Source organism: Coenobita brevimanus, chromosome 35 (assembly GCF_032717465.1).
Source record: "Coenobita brevimanus isolate Jiangsu-jjx chromosome 35, ASM3271746v2, whole genome shotgun sequence".
Classification (NCBI taxonomy): domain Eukaryota; kingdom Metazoa; phylum Arthropoda; class Malacostraca; order Decapoda; family Coenobitidae; genus Coenobita; species Coenobita brevimanus.
This window is the reverse complement of record NC_136988.1, coordinates 17,849,374-17,871,518: the sequence shown is the minus strand read 5'-3', so window position 1 is coordinate 17,871,518 and position 22,145 is coordinate 17,849,374. Positions and strand designations below refer to the sequence as shown.

The window sequence follows — 22,145 nt, the reverse complement described above, 5'->3', positions numbered from 1 at the left end:
TACTGGAAAAGGAGATAAGAAAAGTTTGGGTAAACCATCTAGAAAAACACGGTACAGTATAATAACAGAAAAGCAATTTGGTTTCAGAAAGAGATTATGTGTTACTAAACTATTAAGCTACGATGACAGAGTTACAGAAACATTACAGAAAAGAGAAGGATGGGTGGACAGTATCTATCTAGATTTCAAGAAAGCATTTGACACAGTACCACACCAAAGACTTTTATGGAAACTGTACCATCAAGGAGGAGTCCGAGGCAAACTGTACTGTTGGATGCAAGATTTTCTTAGAAAAAAAAGAAATAAGAACAGTACTAAGGGGAAATTACTCATCATGGAGGGAAGTGACTAGCAGAGTTCCACAGGGCTCAGGGCTGGCACAAATTATGTTTTTAGTGTATATAAATGACATAGGTAGTAATATTGGAAATGAAAGCTATTTAAATATGTTTGCAGATGATGCAAAAATACAAAGGAGAATTACTAACACAGACTCTTGTAAAGAGCTACAAGAAGAATTAAATAAACTTCATGAATGGAGCAATACATGGCAAATGGAATTCCATGTGGACAAGTGTCATGTAATCAAGTTTGGTAAAAGTGGAAAAAGACCTGATTGGGATTATAAGTTAAGTAAAACCCTACACACATCAGAAAAAAGAGAAGGACCTAGGTGTGATTATCAATAACATTCCGGCTAACCACATGAGTGAGAAGGTACGGAACATGTATACACTGCTTGCAAATATGAGAATAGCATTCACATACATAAATGAAGACATGCTGAGGAAGATAATAACATCTTTCATCAGACCAACCCTGGAGTATGCATCAGTAGTCTGGAATCCTCATCTCAAGAAACACGTAGATAAGATTGAAAAAGTTCAAAGGGCTGCTACAAGATGGGTACCAAGCTTAAGGGATCCAAGCTAAAGAAAGACTAGAAAAACTGAATCTGCCAACACTACAGGAGAGAAGGAAAAGAGGAGACATGATTGTGCTATATAAATGCATATCAGGGAAGGAGAAAATAGACATAAATGAATATATGACCTATAGGGAAGCATCAGCAAGAGCATACAGCAAAAAAAACTGCATAAAAAGAGAGGCGATAAAGAAGTAAGGAAATTTAGTTTCCCAAATAGGGCAATTGATCAGTGGAATGCACTACCGAATGAAATAGTGTGTGCCAAAACAACTCATACATTTAAGGAGATGTACTATAAATATGGTTTAAGACACGGGACAGTACGAGCTTGACTCATTCCTGTAAAGATACAATTAGGTAAGAACAATTACTGTAGGTAGGTAAGAACAAGATTCTTGGAGGCGGCCATTGCAGTTACTGTTCTAATGAAATTGCGATTGATTGTTTTAGCATTATTGCGAAAAGGGTATAACTTTTGATTTATCATTTGTTGCAGCTCGTCACATAAGAAACTGATGTGTAATGAGGTTTGACTGTGTTCCTTTTTTTTAACAGCCAAGTAAAACATCTGAAAATATATTAGCTGAAAGTGTATCTTGGGATAATTTTTTAGATTTTGTTAATTTCAAACTACTCTTTAAACAAATAGAGCTTAATATAAAATATCCTAGTTAAAGATGTATTTTGGGATAATATTTATTGTTAAATCATTTCAAACTACACTTTAAACGAGGAGAATTATAACTTGTGATGTTTTGATCCACTGTAATTTATTTTTTGGCCATAACTGTTATATTATGTCTGTGGGAACCCTGTATTTAGGGTTTCCTTACTTCACAGAAAGTAGTTTCTTGTGTATGTTCATGTGACATCAGCCCCATGATATACAAAGGCTTAATGTAAACATCATTATCATCATCATCATCTAGGCAGTAATGTAATCCATACTTATAAAAATGGTATTCACATATTATGGTCTTCCAATTTGTAGACATATCTTCAAACTTGAGCGGTGCAGTGGCTGGGGTCGATGGGATGTGACATGGCGCCTCCCCCTTACCTCCTTACTTCACCACCCCACCCTCAACGACAATACCATAGTGCTGCAACGACGACAGGTGAGATAAAGTATGCATTCGTGAATTTTGCCAGAGACAGCTTATGTGAGATAGAGATGAGTGAAGGAGAAAGAGAGAGTGAGAGTGAGTGTGCACAAAGACAGCTGGACAGGCAAGAGAAAGATAAAAACACTAAACCCTCTCTCCATGACAGGATGAGGGTCTAGGGCAAGCATCGGGGTCTGAGGTGTACATCAAATGCGACGATGTGGACGTGTTGCTCTTCCTGCTGCGGTGGATAGAAGTGCTCACCACACTACACATGGCTGACTTACCCTGTCCTAAGGTGCCCTGAGCTAACTAGGCCAGTTCAGGTCAACTTGGGTCTTCATGTATTGCACAGGAGTTTGGCATCATTGTAATTAGCCTGCATGGGAAAGGGATAGTTCTGGCTATCATTCTCCTCTAGGAGAAGGTCTGGTTTGGCAAAGGATCTCATGTGGACTGATTAAGGTACAGAATTTACTTCAAGACAGTTTGCCAAACAACCCAATCCTGACTTATTCTGGACAAAATGAGTTATCAGTGTTTTACACTCCAACAGGACTGAGGCTGAGTATGTATTGTTTACAGATGGTTGATGTCCTATCTTGATGTACAGTACTGCAGTGGAATTTGGCATTTTCTTGTGCTGCAGGATGCAAACTGCCAAACTTCAGCATCCTGACATACTCTGGACGGAATAGGGTACCAAACTTTTGCACTCCAGTATAGTTACTAACATTTCTTGCTGTAATGAGCCTTCTTTAAGATATCAGAGCCAGGCACTTTCCTTTTACAAATTGCCAACATTGCATATCCTAATATACAGTGAGTGGAATGAGGCCTCATTATGTAGGTTGGTTTTAGCAACATGTGTACTACATCTGTCACCAGTTTAAAATTTCACCTTCATTTATGTACTGAATGGAATGGAGGTCAGGATAACAGCAATGAAACATTAACCTTTCTCATATTTCCAGCTTTCCCCACTGTAGGATGTCTGGTAATCACAGGATAGAGCACTTCAGTTGGAGTGACAACCTTCCCTAGGTTCAATCTCCAATGAAATGACAAAGGACATTTTGATCATGTGATGCCACTAGGAAAGCAACTGGTCATCTACCCTTTAATGCACAATGCTGGACTACAGTAGCCTAGCCTCAGGCCCCTACACCTCAGAGTCAGATGGGTTTGGCTCTTTATTTATTCGCATATACAGAAGGGAAAGGAGGCTACATTTCCTACCATATATGTCACTCTGGCTACAACAGTGTTTTGGTACTGGCCTCTACCATACTGTAGTCACTTTGTCATTGGACAGAACTCATCCATTCCCACAGCTTGAAGACAGAATCATGGTTGCATGAAATTTGATAAGGCTTAGTAATGAGGCAGGAATGAGTGTGCTAGGTTACTACTCAAATGAATGACCATTAATAATGCTGATGACAGCAATGATGATAAAGGCTTTAATGAAAATGATGGTAATGGTGATGCAGATAACAAATGATGATGATAGTTACTGATGATATTGGCAGTGAGTGATGATGGATTTAGTGGTGATGATGGTGAAGTACACTGGGAGGCAATGAAGAACTGTTACTAAGCCAGAGGTTAATGTTAAATCCTTTCCGTTAGAGCCACACTGTGAAATATTGTGACTCTGAATAGCTGCAAGGAAAACTGAATGTGTTCTGATCTGTGTGTGGTGGTCTGGTGGTTAGAGTGCCCCAGCAGGAGTGACTCTTTCATAAGGTCAGTCCCCAAGATGTAAAGAGGTTTTTAAGTTATGTATGCCATCAAGGGATGTAGGCTGGTCATTCTTTAAGTGTACTGGATTACAGTAACCAGGGACAGTATTCTTGTGCAGTTGGGAAGCTTGCTGACACCTGTTCCTTAGCGGTTTATTTTTTATTCTGCTCTGTTACTATATTCGTGTGTGCTGTTCATGCAATCTGTGTTGATATTAAAAAGATATAAGAAGCAAAAAAGAGAGTATTAATAGATTATGCAGAAAATAAATAATTAAGGAAGAGGTGCTAGGGGGTCTCCTTACCCAACGAGAATATAGGCCCTAGCCTTGAGATCCCACACCCCAGTGGCTGAGGCTTCATACCTTCACTATCCTTGTTATATAAATACAACTTTGCTTTTAACCTGGAGTCTGGGTGATGTTCTTCGTAGTTTATTCTTATGGTTACAAAGATACAGTACAGATTCACCTTGGCTTGCACAAGGAATGTATGCTGAAATAGTTTGTAAAAGTTAAAATTATACAGGAGGAAAATTACTTTGATACAATTGCATAATCACTGACTATACATTTATTCAAGTTCAGCAAAGGACTCTCACACTGAAAGGGTTTATTAAGACTTTATCTAGTCCTGCCAGTTCAAAAACTCTTCTCAGCTGAATAAAGTAAGTCTGATGATGACAAGAATAAAATGGAAAAGATGTCCCTGGGGAATGGGGTAGAGAAAAGTGGCATTTAGCATAATACTACAGTTTGTACTGTGTAAGGTCAAATCTTTGGCCACAGTATTATAATATAATAGGTCTTAGGTTTTATTCTCAGGATATATAGTTTTATGGATCATATAAACAGTGGTGTAGGAGATTTTGTAATGCCTTTTCCTGAGTGATCTTGTCTTGTCTAAACACCCTATATCATCCTCTTGTATGTTACTGATGGAACCTTCAGCAACTGAATTGTGAGTCTACCATTTGTCCTGTTCTGAGTTCAGTACACCCAGGAACAGGCATTTAAAGGGTGTAGTGGCATGTCCTTTCATGTGTTTTCACTTACACGCACCCAGTTATGGTTCCCTTAATGATATACACACTCTCAAACAGCCACTACTGAACCAAATTTCCACATGAATGTCTCACATTACTCTCCAAAAGCCCCTCCACAGATGTATCCCTGTGTGAAGTATTGAGTTGGGTGGGTCATTTCTTCCATGACAAAAGTTGGTTATTGGATCAGTTGCTGTGCCAGACCCATAAATCACAGCCTGACCATGTATAGTACAGCTGTGCACCAATGTATGCATGTGTAAGTTGACCAGAACAGTACTTAACATATATACATGTACTGCACTGTACTTAACCACAGCAGTACATAACATATATACATGCTACTGATTCAGACCATGTCAGTATTAAAAGTATATGTTATACAAGATAATATCAGGGCACAGTATGTAAAGCAGATCACAAAGAAAAAAAGTTACAGAGTCTGCTATATCACTGAGAATACTGTTATGTTAATTTTGTTTTGTGTGCACAAAATAGTAAGCCAGCGTTGTCTGCCAGTCTGTTAAGTTGCTGTGTCAAGGGAATTGTGGTAATGATGGTAGTGTCGGGGACAGGTTATTATTGTTTTTAAAGGTAATTATTGTATTCACTCCTGTTTTTAGTATGAATTTTAGGGCAAGCTGATGTATGAGGTTTTATTATTATTTATTATTATTATTTTTATCACCATTGTTGTTGGCATTACTGTTACCCACCCATATACCATATTAATGTGAAATAGGGTCAGGATGGTTTTAATGATGATGATAATTGCAGTATAGGTGTTATGATAATGATTATTTTACCTCTGCCATATACAGTATAATCACCCTATAATCTCAGCTGGTATTCCAGTTTTCCATAAGTCCAGACTTGACTCAGACTATTTTACTTCAGTGTCTTGTGTATTTGCTTCATGTGTAATAGTGACAGAAGTGAGGGCAGCAGAGTGAGGCAAATGACAAAGTGTTGTGATGTTGATATGAATGTGCTGGAAAGTGTTAGAAGTATTCCGAGATGAGTTGGCCATATGAGGAGACTAGAGAATGACAGATTAACTAAAAGAGTGGAGTGAAAGTTGGAGATGGGGGAGGGGAGAGGGGGAGAAGGGGAAGGGAAGAGTGGGAGAGGAGGAAGGACATTGTGGGAGAGGAGGATGGAAAGAATGGGAGAGGGGGAATGGGAGACTGACGATGAGGTGGAGGATCGGGGTGGCAATACAGTATAAACAGTACAGTATATACGAATGGTGGTGTTGTGATTTGGAGGGACAGCAGCCTGATGGTGGTGGGCAGGGTGGCATGAAAGTGATTTGTTTATGACCCCATCCCATCCAAGATTATGGTGTCTGTATGTAGACAGGCAAACAGCATACCAGGAAGGTGATGCAGACCATTTGGCAGAAAGGGTCTGGACACATTGAGAGGATGAGGAGGGAAGTAGGCCTATTCAGAAAACTAGTATGATGTCTTGTGTGGAGACCTCCAGGCTAGTGGATTAAACAGGGAAATGGTTCAAGACTGTGACACATGGAAAGCTGCCACTGGGTAAAGATGCCTACACTTACAAGGATGGTCAGTGGTATCCAAACAAAAATGGTTTGTAAGGCATAAAGAGAAATAATTTGATGTGGTTCAACTAAGTGAAGTGACTGAAGTGAGATTGGCAGGAGTGTATGCAAATGCAGTGGTTGGCAGAGAAGAGAGAGACTGCAAGATAATTGAGAGTGAGAGAGAGTATGAGGGTATGTGTTATGTCATTAATGAGAGGGGATGGAAAACCACGGACATTCCTTTGCCAAGACCACCCCTCCCAGTTTACAGAAAAGGTAATATACAGGTATGACAAGCTTTCAGAGGATATAACATTATATCAAATTCTGTGCTTCTGGATTATTCAGTATTTTAGCAGAGTAAAGGGATACTGTTTTATCAAAGAAAAACTAATTTTGATATCTTTGTAAGATCAAAAGAGTAGGATTTGAGATGCCATTTTGTGAGTGTAAATGATAAACTGTATGAGGAAGAGGTGGTTGGGGGTTTATTACACACATACTTACCACTTAGGGGCTAGCAACTGGTGACTTACCTAGTATGTCTGGATCAATTAACCTAGCCCTAGACCCCTTGCTTTTAATGGAGTAATAGAGATTGTGTTTGTTTGTTAAAGATTTCCCCTTCGTTTAAATGGAAGGGGCCGGGCCATATGTTAGCCCAGCCAAGGAGTAATAGAGAATTGGATGTGGATGGATATAGCTGACATTCTGCGGATTTTACTGTATGAATTAAAAACATTGATTTTAAATTCTGTGAGCTGTCATGTACATAACAAGTTATGAGGGACTCTGTTGGCACAAGTGATGTAATTTTGAAGTATTACCTTTTTTTCCAGGGAATACTGAAGTCATAATGAAGACTATAATTTTAGGATATACCATGTTGTCAGAGCATAGACTAATTTTTGAAAGATACCCTTTTGTGAGAGAGAGTGAAAATTTTGAAGGTATGACTTTGCCAGAAGTAGCATAATTTTGAGAGAGAAAATAAAATATTGTATATACATTATATCAGTATAAGGAGTATACTTTTGAGATACAGTCAGTCCCTGCTTTAAGCCAGAGATATATTGTTTGTCATTTTTTCCCACACAGCTGGTAATGGAAGCTGGGAACAGATGCAAATCAGCTGTGTCATTAGCAAGAGAACATAACTAGATTGTTCTGTAATTAATTGTGGACCTGCTGAGAAAAATATATACAAAGTGTACTTATGACCTTATGCATTCTCTCCAAAAGTACAGTATCTGAAATGTCTCAATACTTTCATGCAGAAAAATTTGTTTTTATACTCTCAACCAGTGGATGATGCATTTAACAGTGATCTCCAGTAACTTGTCATGAATGTGTTTGCCTTCTGGCTCTATAACTGTTTCAGTAAGAATGACCTTTATATGACATACAAAATACAGTGTTCATTCAGGAATGTTTGCCTTTTGAAAAAAACACAAAAAGAAAACACTACCATGAAGCTGTTGATCACCTGATTTAAAATATTTTTTGGAGTGAGTGTGAAGGTCAGGAAAGGGCTCTCATATTGAAGGGGTTATTTTTTAAGGTTATATCTGACCAGTCCACTTCCAAAAGATTAAATTATCAGGAAAAGAAAGGAATAAATTATTTGCGTTCCTGAATTCAGTGAATTAGGTCCACACTTACAGAAAAATTGCCTTTGAGCACTCTCAGGATCAGATATGATAATATGACATTTCATGATTCATTTCAGAAGACTTGTGTCTCCCTAGAAATGCCAAAGAATAATTTTGTCAAGTGTTTAGTTGATTTTACAATAGAGGGCCACCCATGTTATCCTGTCCTGTTCCTGAGTGGAAACTATTTAACCAAGGCCAGCCAGCAACTCACAGAGATACATGACCCATGATTTGTGGTCATTCTGTGGGCATCAGATTGTGCAGGCTCTACAAAGGATCATGAGTGTTCAAGTTGCCGTTCTAACTATATCGCTGATTACTCTAGTTTCCACAGTTTACAGAACCAAGCATGAGGAAGAAGTTGTGATATTTGGAACAAATCCTGGATTTATAATAAGGACTGACTGCACCATTTTGTATTGGTAAACAGAATTTTGAGAGATTCTGCACTATTTTACTGTACTACTGCTTAGCTGTTTTATCTCCTACTGTCTGCCATAACTAAGAATGTATGGGAAGCCAGAAATCACAGCCACTTATGGCAGAGTTTAAGGAACAGGATACATTGTTGGTGTCAGTGGTGTGGGTGCAGGACATTTTTGAGGGTTCATATTCTTGTGGTGTTTGGAGGCTCCCTGACACCTCTTTCTTACCAGTTTATTTCTGCATATCCCATGGCAATAGCTCCCTGTATTTCACATTGTATTATATAAACTGTGAAAAGTGTGAACATCGAAGATAAGGTTGTGAAAACCAAACTTAAAAAGACCTGGAACGAGATCAGAGAATGTGACCTCAGGGATAAGGGACTGAATAGAGAGGCGGCCAGAGACTGAGCAGCATGGAGAGATGTCATTTGGTGACCAAGGCTGACACATGCCAGCGTGTTGGAGCCTTTATAAATGATATGATGAAATTGTGTGGCCTTTTTTACATTCAGTTTTGCCTGTTAGGTCCCCAGTAAATTGCAGAAATAGTACTGATTAACACATTTAATCTGATGGCTTATATTTCATTTTATTTCTTGCCACTTTTAGATCTTATTCAGTTTGTGAGAGTATCTTAGCACTACAGGAGTTAATGAAGACTATATCAGACCCCTCCGGTTTGAAAAATTTCTGAGTCTGAATAAAATATTTTAATTCAGTGAACAAGATTGTAAGTATGTCACTGGGTTGAGGAGGTTCTGTTGTTACCTATAGAGCTAATTGGTCGGTTCCTCCAGTTCAGTCCCTGTTTAGTGGAAAAAGTTTTTACATATTGGAACATTCCCGACACATTGACAACTGTATATATAACTGCTTCATACATGAGATTACTGGATTGTAATATGCAAAATACTATTAACTGCTAAGGAGAGGAATCCAAGAAGCCTCCTACTTTTCCCTCATTATTATTTATATCTTGTAAATACTGTACTGGCATAGTCTTCATGGGTAATGTATGAGAGTATACTAACCCCTTCAGTCTGATGACATCTTATTTTATTCTTGCTGCTACCAGATCAATATTCAACTTTTGAAATGGCCTCAATAAGTTGTTGTTGTTGATCCACCCTGGTTCATGTGATGAAGTTGGCCTGTCTGTTCGGCCTCTACTAGTGAAAAGGTTAATAAAGGGCACATGTGATCTATAGTTCAGTGTCTCATTAGCTAAACAAAATTGTCTGGAAATGGCAGTAATGAAGTATAAGATTATGTCAGTGAAGTGAAAGGGTTATATTATTTAGAGAAATAAACTGGTAAGGAGGAGGCACCAGAAAGCCTCCTTAACCGGTGAGAATACAACTTTGTGTTCATTCCAGATGCATTATTTAGTGGCACATTGCTACTGAAGGTATAATGACTGAATGGCAAAGTGCTGGGGTTTAATTCTTCAGCCAGTCTAGAGGCAGTCATAATGAAGGTTGTAGTTTAATTGTGGCTTTTATAGCACATCATTGCAATTAGAATCATTTGCCATGATCATCATTGTCATCATCATCACCATTGCTGTCATCATAACCCAGTTTTCATTATGATAGATTTCCCTGAAGCTTAATTTGAATTTTCTGATATAACAAGAAGAGAATGTAAAGGCTGTCATTGTGCTAAAGGAGTTACTGGAAATTGTTTTATCTTGTTCACCAAAAATATCCTTAGGCTAAACAAAAGAATTTGGTGGTAACAACAGTATAGTTTTTAATTCATCACTCCACTGCAGGAATTAAGAAGGGTTTGTAGGTTTCACAAATATGAAAAGGATAGCACAAAAGTAATTACCAGTAAATAGCCTTACCTGATTTTTAAAAATGTATGAGGTGGAGGGATGGGGTGGAGAGGTTTATGTATGAAGTGTGGTATGAATTAGAGGAAGGGCAGCCTGATGGCAGAGGACAGGGTCTAGGGTCACCCCCTCCCGTACTGTATTAGGGCATCCGACCATAGATACCTGGTAAATGTCCTGAGTCAGAAACTGGCTAACGCATTCAGTGATGCAGTCAAAATACATCCTCTTCCTCCATTTCATGAAAAGCTTTTGCGCTTTATTATTTCTCTATCACTTTTGGTGGATCCTACCCTCCATTCATAATAGTGGGAAAATGACGTTTGAATAATAATTATAATGATGATGATGATGATGATTATAGAGAAGTCAAGCATAGAATCAGGGAATGTTGATGTATGGGGACTTTATAACATGGGGATCTTACTGTTGTTTTTTCCAAGATCACGAATATAGCGGGATGGACTATAAAAGCCACAAGGTACCAGCACAATCAAACATTCACTGACAGTTCCTTGCCAGCTGTGGCGATGGTATTATGAAATTTATACAGGATAGCAATAAGAGAACTGAGGATGAAACAGAGGGCTGGAGAGACTTATGGGATAGGGAGGTGTTATTTGGAGAGATTTATGAGAGAGGGATATATGTATTGTTGAGAGAGAGGTGTGAGTTGGAGAGAAAGGGGTGTGAGCTGAAGAGAGATGGATGTGAGTTGAAGAGTGAGGTGTGAGTTGTAGAGAGGAGGTGTAGGAGTCAGAGAGAAGGGGGTGTGAGTTGGAAAGAAGGAGGGGTGAGTTGGAGAGAAGGTGGGGTGAGTTGGAGAGGCAGCAGCATGGTAACAGATGCCAGGGTGACATGGAGGCAGTTTGTTTCTCACCACCCCTTACTGAATTAAGGCACCTGGCGATGGATAGAAATAATACGAAGCACACCAAAAGAGTAAGAGAAGGACGGATACACTGATAGCTGGGGAGGAGCGAGAAATATGGAAGGCAGGACACAGTGGCAGGGGATTTTCAGTGGATTTTTCATTGTGAAGGTACTAAAATATATGAACATTTGTAAAGCCATTATATTCATTAATGTAACCCAATGTGCTGGAAGTGATTTTCAGTTTACTTAGTGCAGCAGTCTTGGTGTAGAGGCATTTGGGTAATATATCTTGAGGCCTTCTCTTTATTTGATGCATGAATTCTATCTTACATACCCATCTTTAGGCAAGAATATAGGTCACAGTGATGATGATGATTGATGATGGATGACAATGATGGCGACAACAACGATATGTCTGGTGATGATGATGATGACAATAGTGATGATAACAGTGATGATCATGATGGTTAGGAGGTGGAGGAACAATTGGAGGTAAAAGTTTACACAGTATTTCACTTAATACTTGTCTTGTACTTATCACTTTTCTCATCTGGTTAATACCTCTTAACTGAGAGGCCTGGTATGTTTTTCTGGCCATAGATGATTCTCTGATATGATGCATCAGGGAGGAAAGTGAGATATGCCCTAAGTGTGTGGTGGATGCAGTGGAGTAGTAGGCAAATCTTTGTACCTGACTGATTACAGCCACGGCATTTCAAAGATACCCACTCCATATGTTTGAAATGGAAAACAAGGTGGCGATGGTAATGATGATGATAATGGTGGCAATGACGATGGTGTTAGTGGTGATAATGATGGTGATGGTGGTGATAACGATGGTGGTGGTGATGACAATAATGATGATAATGGTGATGATGATGATGATAGTAATGGTGATGATGAAAACTTGTGTTCGTGTAGAGAAACAGTGTTTAATTGTGAAGCTACATCAGTTTCAGTCTGTCTCGTTGAAGTGTTGCATCCTCACTTTAACCAGTTCACTCCAGAGATGTATTTTATATTCTGCTATTTCCATCTCAGTTTTGTTCAGCCTTATTGAGACTTTTTTTCAGACTGGATGGGTTAGATATGGCCAATATTAATCCCATAACAGCTAGATATTCTTCCAAGGCAGAAAAAAAATCATCTGGTGGTAGCAAGAGCAATAAAAAAAAAACATTCTCCAAGTGAAAGAGTTAAACACATGTAGTATTGTATATGGTTATAATTCATCCATCTGATTTATACTAACACCAAAAAACCACACAAATTATACTGTAATGTGGCCTGACTTTGGTTTATTAAGACTCTTGATTGGTAGATATGAAAAAGTGGACATTTTTTTCACCAACTGCTGTAGTCGTGTTACCTGCAGTTCAAAATATAAATCAAAAGAAGGAGTTGAGCAGCTGAACATGAAATGTGGATCATGGCTCAGAAATGACAAACAAACCTGCCATCAGTTCTGTCAAAAACCAAGATATACATTTGCGAGAGTGACAAGGAAAACAGTAGCACAGAATCTTCCAGTGTCGCGTTCATGCATACATATATATACATACAAAAGTTACACCATATTTCTCCTCTAGCAGTACCATAATAACGTTGGTTACAGTACAGCGGATGTTTTCTATGGACAGGGAGCAAAACCCAATGCCATAACTAGCATTTAACTTCCCACAAGTTGCTAGAAACTGCATGAAAAAATAAAAGACATCTAAGAAAAGGAATAAGATCTGTAACATTGTCCGAGTCTCCTTTTGAGCTATGACTGTGTGTACTTCTGGCTGAATACTTCCTGCCTATGAGTGATGCTTTGCTGAATAAGTAAAATAAAATCCTGGTTATGACATGGCACTGATCATAAGTTTGCTTGTGAATTTGGTCCCAGTTTTCTGTCTTGTGCAATATATTTGTTTCCATATGCTTTCAACACTTGATACTGCCCAACCCAACATAGCCTAATCTAACCTAATACAGCGTAATGTAAAATGCCAGTAAAGGAAATTAGACGTAGAGCATTTACACTGGTTATCTTCTTGTTTCTTCTGGTGCCTGTGAACTACCAGGTACGTGCTGATGTAGAACTACAATTTGTGTACCAAAATGCCAAAACCCTTTCCAACTGATTATGTGTTTTTTTACATATTTTAATTGTGCTGTCTCCAGATGATTTTATTCAACAGCAGAGAGGCCTCTCAATTTGGGTGGGTGAGAGGACAGCCTGGTGGGAGTAGAGGGTGAAATGGAGGCTATTTGCCAATGGCCATTTCTTTAAGGCATCTGGCTATTGACAGACAGACAGATGTAGCGTTCATTTGACCCATTCTCCATTGGAGGTGTTGGGAATGAGGAGCCTACAGATGGTGGTGTTGTGCACCCGGGGTGGAGCAGCTGCAGCATCCACCTGGGAGCCAGACCTCATAATTCCCTGCACCTCACCATGGGAAGGACCCTGGTGAGGCATGGTCCACCACATGGAGGCACTGAATCCCTACATGGTGTTATGTACTGTACTGTACCTGTAGGATGGCCCCACAGAAAAAGTGGCTTACCTGTGGTTGACAGGTCTGCTCAGCCAGACAGAAATGGAGTAAACAGCAACAACAACAACAACATCACCAGTAACAACAACAACCATTAGATATTTTTCCATAGGAAGAAAATTGTCTGGTGGTGGCTTGAACAGAATAATATATACATCACTGCAGTGAAAGGGTTAACCTTATGAGTGCGTAAGCCCATGCGATTGTCTCAGGTAGTAGATTTGATCCAAAAGATATTACTGTTTCTCATAATCTTCATCTTACCAAGTAGCCTTCATAAATTCACAATTTTGCAGAAACTTAAAAAAATGTGAAGAAAAATATATATTTATGAAATTTCATATTGAATCTTCTCCCCCCATCTGTTAGGTGTGAGTGAGGGTGGAGTTGATGATAATGATAAATCTTCTGGTCTCCTATTTGCATTGTAGTAATTTTGATGTACTGATACAATACAGTATTTCATGGCATATAAGATGCTACAATCCAATAGGGGAAAAAAAGCCACAAAATACAGTACGGTAGTAGTAAAACTAGTAATCACATCCAGTAAAGAGATAGCCTCTTGAAACCTATTACTGTACCATATATTTACAATGAGCTTTATCTGCAGTGTTATATTCTATACTCTGTCCACTTTAACTTGGCCTAATATTGCCATCTCTCCATCTTGAATGCTAATCTTTAACAAGACATCAACACTAGACTATAATACTTGTAATGAAGAAGTGCTAAGGAAAGGATGTACTTGTAGAGCCATGGAATTGTCATTTTGTCACCGAACTACAAGAAATAACCTGTAAAAGGACAAAAATCTCCGCCAAGTTAAGGTGAACGAACGTTATTAGTGCTGGGTTCTCTGAGGTTTAATTTGACCATTTGTTGCCAAAGAAATGTGTATAGTTTTTTAATGTGCAGTGTGCTAGGGGTGTTGTGTGTATTAACGAAGTCTGTTGTGTTGTGGTAGGGTAGATCAGGACAGATTAACCCTTGCATCCCTGAGGACGCTTTGTATTTTATTCTTGCAATGCCACACATTTTCTTCAGCGAAACCCTTCACTACACAGGGTAGATATTGTACTAGCTGCAGGAGGTGCTTCTTGGGCTGACTTTATGTGGATAATGCCATATCAAGAAGGGTACAATTTTCATCACTACAGAGCTACAATTACTGAAAACCTTAAGGGTGATATTTTTTTTCCCCATGTTTATAGAAGCTAAATGTGTTTGGATGTATCAGCCTTGGTAACATAATGATGGCTGTCTACACTACTCAATCTCTGGTAGCCCCCCTACTCAGTCCCTCATCCCTGAGATCACACTTTATGACTTCATCCCAGGTCTTTTGGGGGGCTACCCCTCACAACCCTACCTTCGACATTCACACCTCTCACCTTCTGCATCCAGTTACCATCTTCCATCCTCTCTACATCCTCAAATCCCCTCATTCTACTCCTCGTCATCATAGCACTAAAACATTCAAGCCTAACCCTTTCTCTCAACTCTTCAGTTGCAATCCTAACCTCCCCCCCCCAAGGCCTCGCAATCAAGGATGCCCTGCACATCCATCTAAACATTATCATTTCTTTACATTTCAACCTATGTTTGAACCATCTTAACTCATCCATAAGGTCATCATTCAGTAATTATATAGTAGCTCTGTAATGGCTGAGAATTGGACCATTGTTTCTATACCATTTATTATACAAAATAAGCCTGGGAATAACCTCAAGTGATTATATCAAGTTCTGAGACACTTGATTTATACTGTATAAACATGTCCTAGGGGTGTAGGGGTTATGTTGATTTTTGTCTTCTATATTCTGGCAAGATGATGTGATACTCTTGACGCCGAGGTAGTGTTAGGTCAAGCTAGGTTACTCAGGTTAGGTTAGGATCCTTGTCTCCTGAAATGTTCTGATGTTAACTCTTTTGCCTTCTAAGGATGTGCCAACTCTTTGCATCTGGTGTCATATTTCAGTTTAATTCTGGCTACATTTAAGTAATTTTATTGAGTTTTAGAGGCTTCTCAGGCTGGAAGGACAAAAATGGTCTTTACAGCTTCAGTAAAGGGGGTCATCTGAAACTTGGATATGAGAGATATGTACTGAAGGGTTTAATCAAGCTTGTATTGTAGGCATTTGAGAGAAGTTGTTAATTCCTTTGAACCTGTAGTTTTCTCTTGCTAATACTAAATTATATTATTCTACTTGCAAAAGACCACTGATCCTGAAGGGGTTATTGAAGGCTGTATCTTACCTCTCCACGTCAAACTACTCTAATAAAATCATTTGGAAGTACAAAGAACACCACTTGATGCAAGAGGTTAAGGTCTTTTACTCAGGCTGTCACAAGATTATTTGGTTCAGCCGTGGGGAATTTAGTACAACAGAGGGCTATAAAACTGTCTCCATTAGCCCTTGGAATGCTCAGATTGCCATTGCCTGAATAAAATAGTATGGATTTAGGGTCGTATTTTGTGATTTTAGATATACGGTACTTGAACACCTTCCTTAGCGACTTAACGGTACTCAGCTCACTGTTTACAGAATTGTCTTGTACCGTGTGATAAAATTGGCATCAACCTTAAAACAGCATAAGTAATAAAGGAAAATGTTAAGGCGAAATATGTAAAATAAATCACCAGGGAACACATGCTATGAAGCCTACTTTGTCATCTACCAGGTTAATTTGGAGAGTTTACAAGGTGTGTATTAGGACCCTTTTCAGTTTTGTGATGCATGTTTTTGTTTTTGTTTTTTTTCCAGGCTTTTTTTTCTTCAGCATTTGTGGAATTTTCAAACTGGGGGGTATGGCTGTATATGGCATTCATGTACTGTAATTCCTTACAATAAAAGTTCTTCCAAAGGTTGCATAAAATAGCTTGGAGGAAGCAAGAATTTAACAGAAAAATGCATCACCAGGCTTAAGGAGGTATCAATTTATTATACATATTACACCTCTATATTTTTTTCATTAATTATTAACATAGCTTCCAGTGATGCCATACAGGAGAATATGTGAATACTGTACAGAAATAACTTGTAAGAAAAGGTCATGTTTCTTACTCTGACTTGGCCCAAATTTGCCGTAAGTTTGTTACAGCCATGAATTAATTCTAGAATATGGTACCAGTCACAAAGAAGTGCTACAGAAGGATACAGAGCCACAAAATTGTATTTATCTGCCACTGGGCTTTGTGAAATATGCTGCAAAAGGATGGAAACATGGGTCAAGCTAAAGTAAATAGAGTATAGGAAGCTTCCTTAAATTGATGACACTACAGGCCTTAGATTATGACCCTCAGCCTGATTAAAATACCTCACTGTGTCCACGGCAGCAAAATGGTTAACATGTTCTAGCAGCAATGTTAGGAAACCTTAATGGATGTGCCTAATGCATATTTAACTAAGTCTAACCCCATCAGTCCCATGATGTGTTTTTTAAAATCATATTCTAGCAATTAACATGATATTATTCAGCTTCAGACAGACTGCTAGTAGTGAAGGGGTTTGGGAAGGCTATATCTGAACCCGCTCATTTGATAAGACTCTCCAAAGCCGAATAAAATCATCTGGCTATCAACACAAGGTTTTATTTAACTTGGGATAGACCTCTAGTAGTGATGAAATTACTCTAGGCTGAATCAGTCCTCTCAAGTTTGAAAATTCTCTCCAATGGTAAATAAAGAAAAAATGGAGTAGTTACATATAGCCTTCTTTAATCCCTTCAGTTATCATCTGGTGAGAACATAAGGAAAAAAAAGACATGATGGGAGTGAAGTGGTTAATGAAACGTAAGAATGTATATTTTTTCCTCCTTCTGAGACCCTGTGTTTAGATGTAAGGATGTGTTATGGTTTATGAAGAGTTTATGTTGCTTGAGAGAGAGGTTTGGTCAGGTCTGTACTGGCTGATTCATCAATATATGCTGAAGATGATCCTTGCACTTGTTTATATTGTACCCATTATATCGCTGGAATTGTGTGGAGAGACCAAGAGACAAATGAAGAAGTGAAAGAGCAGTGTGGTTTTGACGTGAATGTGCCGGAAAGTGTCTGGTAGAAATACCCCAAGATGGTTTGGTGTTGTGGAGGGAATGGGTAATGAGAGTGACCAGGAATATTTGAATGAGAGGTGGAGGGGAAGGGAAAATGAGATCAAGGATGAGGTATTGAGGGAAAGGAAGAGGGAGACCAAGGATGAGATAGAGGGGGAGGGGAAATGACAGACAAGGGGGACAGGAGGAGAGAGACCAAGGATGAGGAAGAGGGGGAGGGGAAGAGGGAGGCCAAGGATGAGATGGAGGGAAGGGGTGGCAAGGTACAAGAGAGAGGGAGTTGTGAATTGGAGGGAGAGCAGCGTAACAGCTGAGGACAAAGTGATATGGAAGAGATTTAAGGGACTTGGCCAACACTCTGACCCTTGGCCCTGGCAACATAAGACCATATATGATGTATTCAACTGATCAAAAGTGCCTGAAATCCTAGCACCAGACTGGTGAACAAAACACATAGATGTTGATTGATTTTGATTACTTGGGGGAGGGGGAATGAGTTCTGAGTCTAAAGAGTATTCAGATGTCGGGATAAGAAAGGTACAACACTGAGGTGCCTGCATCCATAACGTACAAGTACCAAGTTCCGTCAGGGGAAAATTACCCCTTGGAAGTAGTTAACCTCATCCTACCTTGGTGATGTTACACCATGTGTGGGTGGGGGGGGGGATAATTATCCTAGAGTGAGGGAGTAATTACCCCCACCAGACCCCCATGGAGTCCTGTGGGCTTGTTATGTTTTGAACTCAGATGCCTTAGTTTTCCTCTCACAGCAAAAAACATATTTTTCCTAGAGCTTTCACACAAAAAAAAAAAATTAAATTAAAAAAAAAAATAATAAATCAGTGAATGTCAGCTCAGGCTTATGAGGATGTAATCAACATATTCTTAAAGTTATCTCACCAAGGATATGGTAGGACCCCGATACAGTATTTGACATGTATCTGTGCAGCAACAACGGTTACTAGGTTGAATAACGTGCATCCCACACTCCATAGTGCAGTTAGCAATGATAAACAGGCCAGATTCGTTGGTGCTTAAAAATTAGCAACAAAACTGGGTGTCTGCCATCCCTTCCAGATACAGTATAAGGTTTAAGAGCACGAGCCTAATAAGTGGTTTAGGAGACATCGTAGCACTTAGTTCTTAGTGATTTATTCTGAAAATTGTACCTCATTAGCCTCTTGCATGTCATGTATTCAATCTATAGTGATAATAAAGATGCATACAAGATCATTGTAAAGTGTACTGGGTAAAATGAATTGCTAAGGATTCCTTGCATGTCATTTATGCAGTCTACATTGACATCAGAAAAAATATCATGGAAGATCAATGTAAAGTGTACTGTGGAATCATTAAGGAGGAGGTGCTACACAGCCTCTAACGCCAGGTAGAATACAGTCCAATAAATGTAAAATGTACTGCAGCGAACAATTAAGAAGTACTGCAACCTCCAATGTTACCTAGAATACAGTCCGAAGCTGTGGTGGTGGTTGTGGGGATGGTGCAGTGTAGAAGGAATATAACCAGGATGATACATTCTTTCATGTCCAGTATGATTCTGAGTGTGACACATCTTACTGGGGGGGGGGCATACCCCCCTATTTTTGGCAACCCAATGGTTACGTTTAATAAAAGAACGATTTTATGTACCAAAATATATGCAGTTAACTTCTTTAACCTTGCACAATTGTTGACTCTATACAGGGGATTTATCCGCACCTGTGTGGAGTACAACTCTCATGTGTGGGGAGGATCTCCACATACAGCTCTTCTCAATAGGGTGGAGTCAAAGTCTTTTTGTCTCATTAACTCTCCTCCTCTTACTGACTCCCTTCAACCTCTGTCTCGTCGTCGCACTGTTGCATCTTTATCTCTTTTCCATTGTTACTTCAATGATCACTACTTCTCTGAACTGTCGGCATGCATTCCTCCACCTCTACAATGGGCGCGTAGCACCTGTCTAGCAGCAAACTCTCATCCCTTTTCTGTCCAACTCTCTAATGCAAGAGTTAACCGTTACTCCCAGTCCTTCATTCATGCAACAGATCAACTCTGGAACTGTCTCCCTCTGTCTGTATTTCCTGCTTCCTATGATCTCCAGTCATTCAAACGCAGTGTGTCCAGGCATCTCGAAATGATCGGATCTTGAATTTGGCTCTCTCTTGTATTTTGTTTTTCTCTTGGAGGGAACTGTTGCTGCGGGCTCATGGCCTTTGGTTCCTTCTTCCTCGCATAAAAAAAAAAAAAAAAAAGAACAGCTGGAGGAGATCTGGCAAGGCCCTATGGTGAGTCTGGGGACCCATGCCCTGCAGCCAGCACCCCGGCGACGCCCCTTGCTGTCGGACTTCAGGAGGAAGAGATGCTGCAGGCAGCCCCTGACAGCGACTTGACCCGAGCGAGATCGCAGCCCCCAGTCACCCAGGGGCACCCCCCAGGACTCCGGGGCATGACCTCCTCAGCCCCATCGGCAAGCAGTCCTCCCCCAGGAGCAGGCGTAGACAGGCGCGCCTGCTCACTCTGTTCAGCCCCAGTCCCGAGGGACACCTTCCCCACCGAGGCTCCACTAGGGAAGGGCCTCCCTCCAGGCCGCCCAGCAGCCCACTCCGGACGCCCCAGCCCCTAGCAGTGGTCCCGTGCCTCCTGCGGGAGGGCATACCTGACGAGCCTCCCACACCTGGACCACACCCGTGAGCAACCCGAGTCCACAGCAGCCAGAACCAGAGTCCACCTGTCTCATTGTGACTCTTACCTGTACAGTGCGTAATATTAATATTGTATTCAGTCTTGTAACTAAGGCATACGTGTTGACGCGAGTTTTTATGCCCTGTTCCTCTACTGTAGTTGCATGCTCTAGAGTCTAGACCCGGTCTCGGAGGGAACCCTAGCTCAGCAGCTCGTGTTCAGAGGTCAAGAAGTTGACCCTAGAACACGTAACATAACACCTCCGATATAAGCTTTGAAAATGAACCAAACCCGTCATCTCCGGGTGCCTCTTGGGATATTTCCAGTACCCAGTTACGACGGTGATGACCAACGTTAATAAATTTTTATTAATATGACGAGTATGATGAATAGTATGACGTCTTATGATGCATTTTTATCATCTACGTTGAAGTTTATGACAAGCATGAGATATTTTATAACATTTTCGTGTTGTTTTGATAATTAATCATTGTTTCTCAGTACGTCTATTTCGCCTCTCATTCAAAGCCAACTTTATTTGTCAGAATGGCAGAAAATCAAACATAAAGAAAACTTGATTCACACAATATATATTTTCCCTTGATCGGCAGTATCAGTTAGTTAGAAAACAGGTCATGAGGGGTGAGACGGGGTCAATGGCCTGGCGGGGACGAGCTGTGGTGGCGCCGAGACCACTCCACAACACCTGAAGACGGCGGCTGAGACGGGCATTTGTCAAGATGTTAAAGGAATACCGGATATGCATGCCCATGACTGTGGAGGAGGTGAGTCAGCGGGGAATGGGTGCTGTGAGGGTAGGGGGGAGTGCTGTGAGGGTAAGAGAGGGGCATGGTGGTGTAGGGGAGGGCAGGAGGGGAAAGTTGTCGCCCTTCCTAACTTGAGAGTACAGTCGCTCGTCGTATCTCAAAAGTATTTTTTTGCGTTGTAGGAGCTGGATGGATACATGGGGGCGTGCATGAGGGGCAGCAGTTTGGAGTGGCAGTTTGGGGTATTGATGCATTGTATCAGGCTCTTTATTACTTTAGATAGTATTAAGCCACAATAGTAGGTCAAGTATTTATACCTGATCCACCTGGTTCAGCTTTGAGTGTCTGTACCACGGTCAAGTTGGAAGTCTACTGCCGTCACAGTTTATGCCATTCTTCTTCTAGCTAAGTTGGTCTGTTTTGGAGTTTGATTTGGCTCTACAGTACCTGGAACTGGATGAAATGGCGGGTTCTTGTGGTGCCTGCTGCAGATGGGTGTCCAGCCTCCTCTTAAAGTTGTCCACTCTACATCTAGTTAAGCATCTTAAGCTTCTTGGGAGGCAGTTGCACAGTCGTGGACCTTCATTTAGAAATGCTGTGGCCAGTACATAATGGTGCTGAGATGTTTTGGGAAGCGACATCCTCTCCAGGCTTGTAGCAGTACCAAACCTAGGATGTGTGCAGCTCTTGAGTGGCCCTTCCTCAGGAGGTGTCGGGTTATAAGTACAGTATTTTGGTTGAAATCAGTCATGGGTGTTAGCACCAAAGTGGTGATATGTCAAGGTGTATGGTTTAGTAAAAAAAAAGTGTGGGTTTTGATTAGCGGACCTGCATTAAAATGTTACCAGTAACCCTTTGGCTATATATTACCCAGTTTGCATTGTATTGGTGCAGATTTCAAAGGATTTACTATAGAAAC

General features: G+C 40.2%; 2 protein-coding genes across 2 annotated transcripts in view; both read left to right on the top strand.

Moving 5' to 3' along the window:
• Positions 1 to 2,341, top strand: part of LOC145396163 (intermembrane lipid transfer protein VPS13A-like) — a 110,952-nt gene extending 108,611 nt beyond the window's left edge. The window contains 2 exon segments of the mRNA XM_080269605.1: positions 1,920 to 2,046; positions 2,201 to 2,341. Coding sequence (XP_080125731.1) covers positions 1,920 to 2,046; positions 2,201 to 2,341 — 268 coding nt within the window.
• Positions 2,342 to 21,199: 18,858 nt separating this feature from the next.
• The window catches only part of rdgBbeta (cytoplasmic phosphatidylinositol transfer protein 1), a 28,420-nt gene continuing 27,474 nt past the window's right edge, over positions 21,200 to 22,145 (top strand). Inside the window, exon 1 of the mRNA XM_080269604.1 lies at positions 21,200 to 21,244. Coding sequence (XP_080125730.1) covers positions 21,200 to 21,244 — 45 coding nt within the window. The remainder of the gene's footprint in view (positions 21,245 to 22,145) is intronic.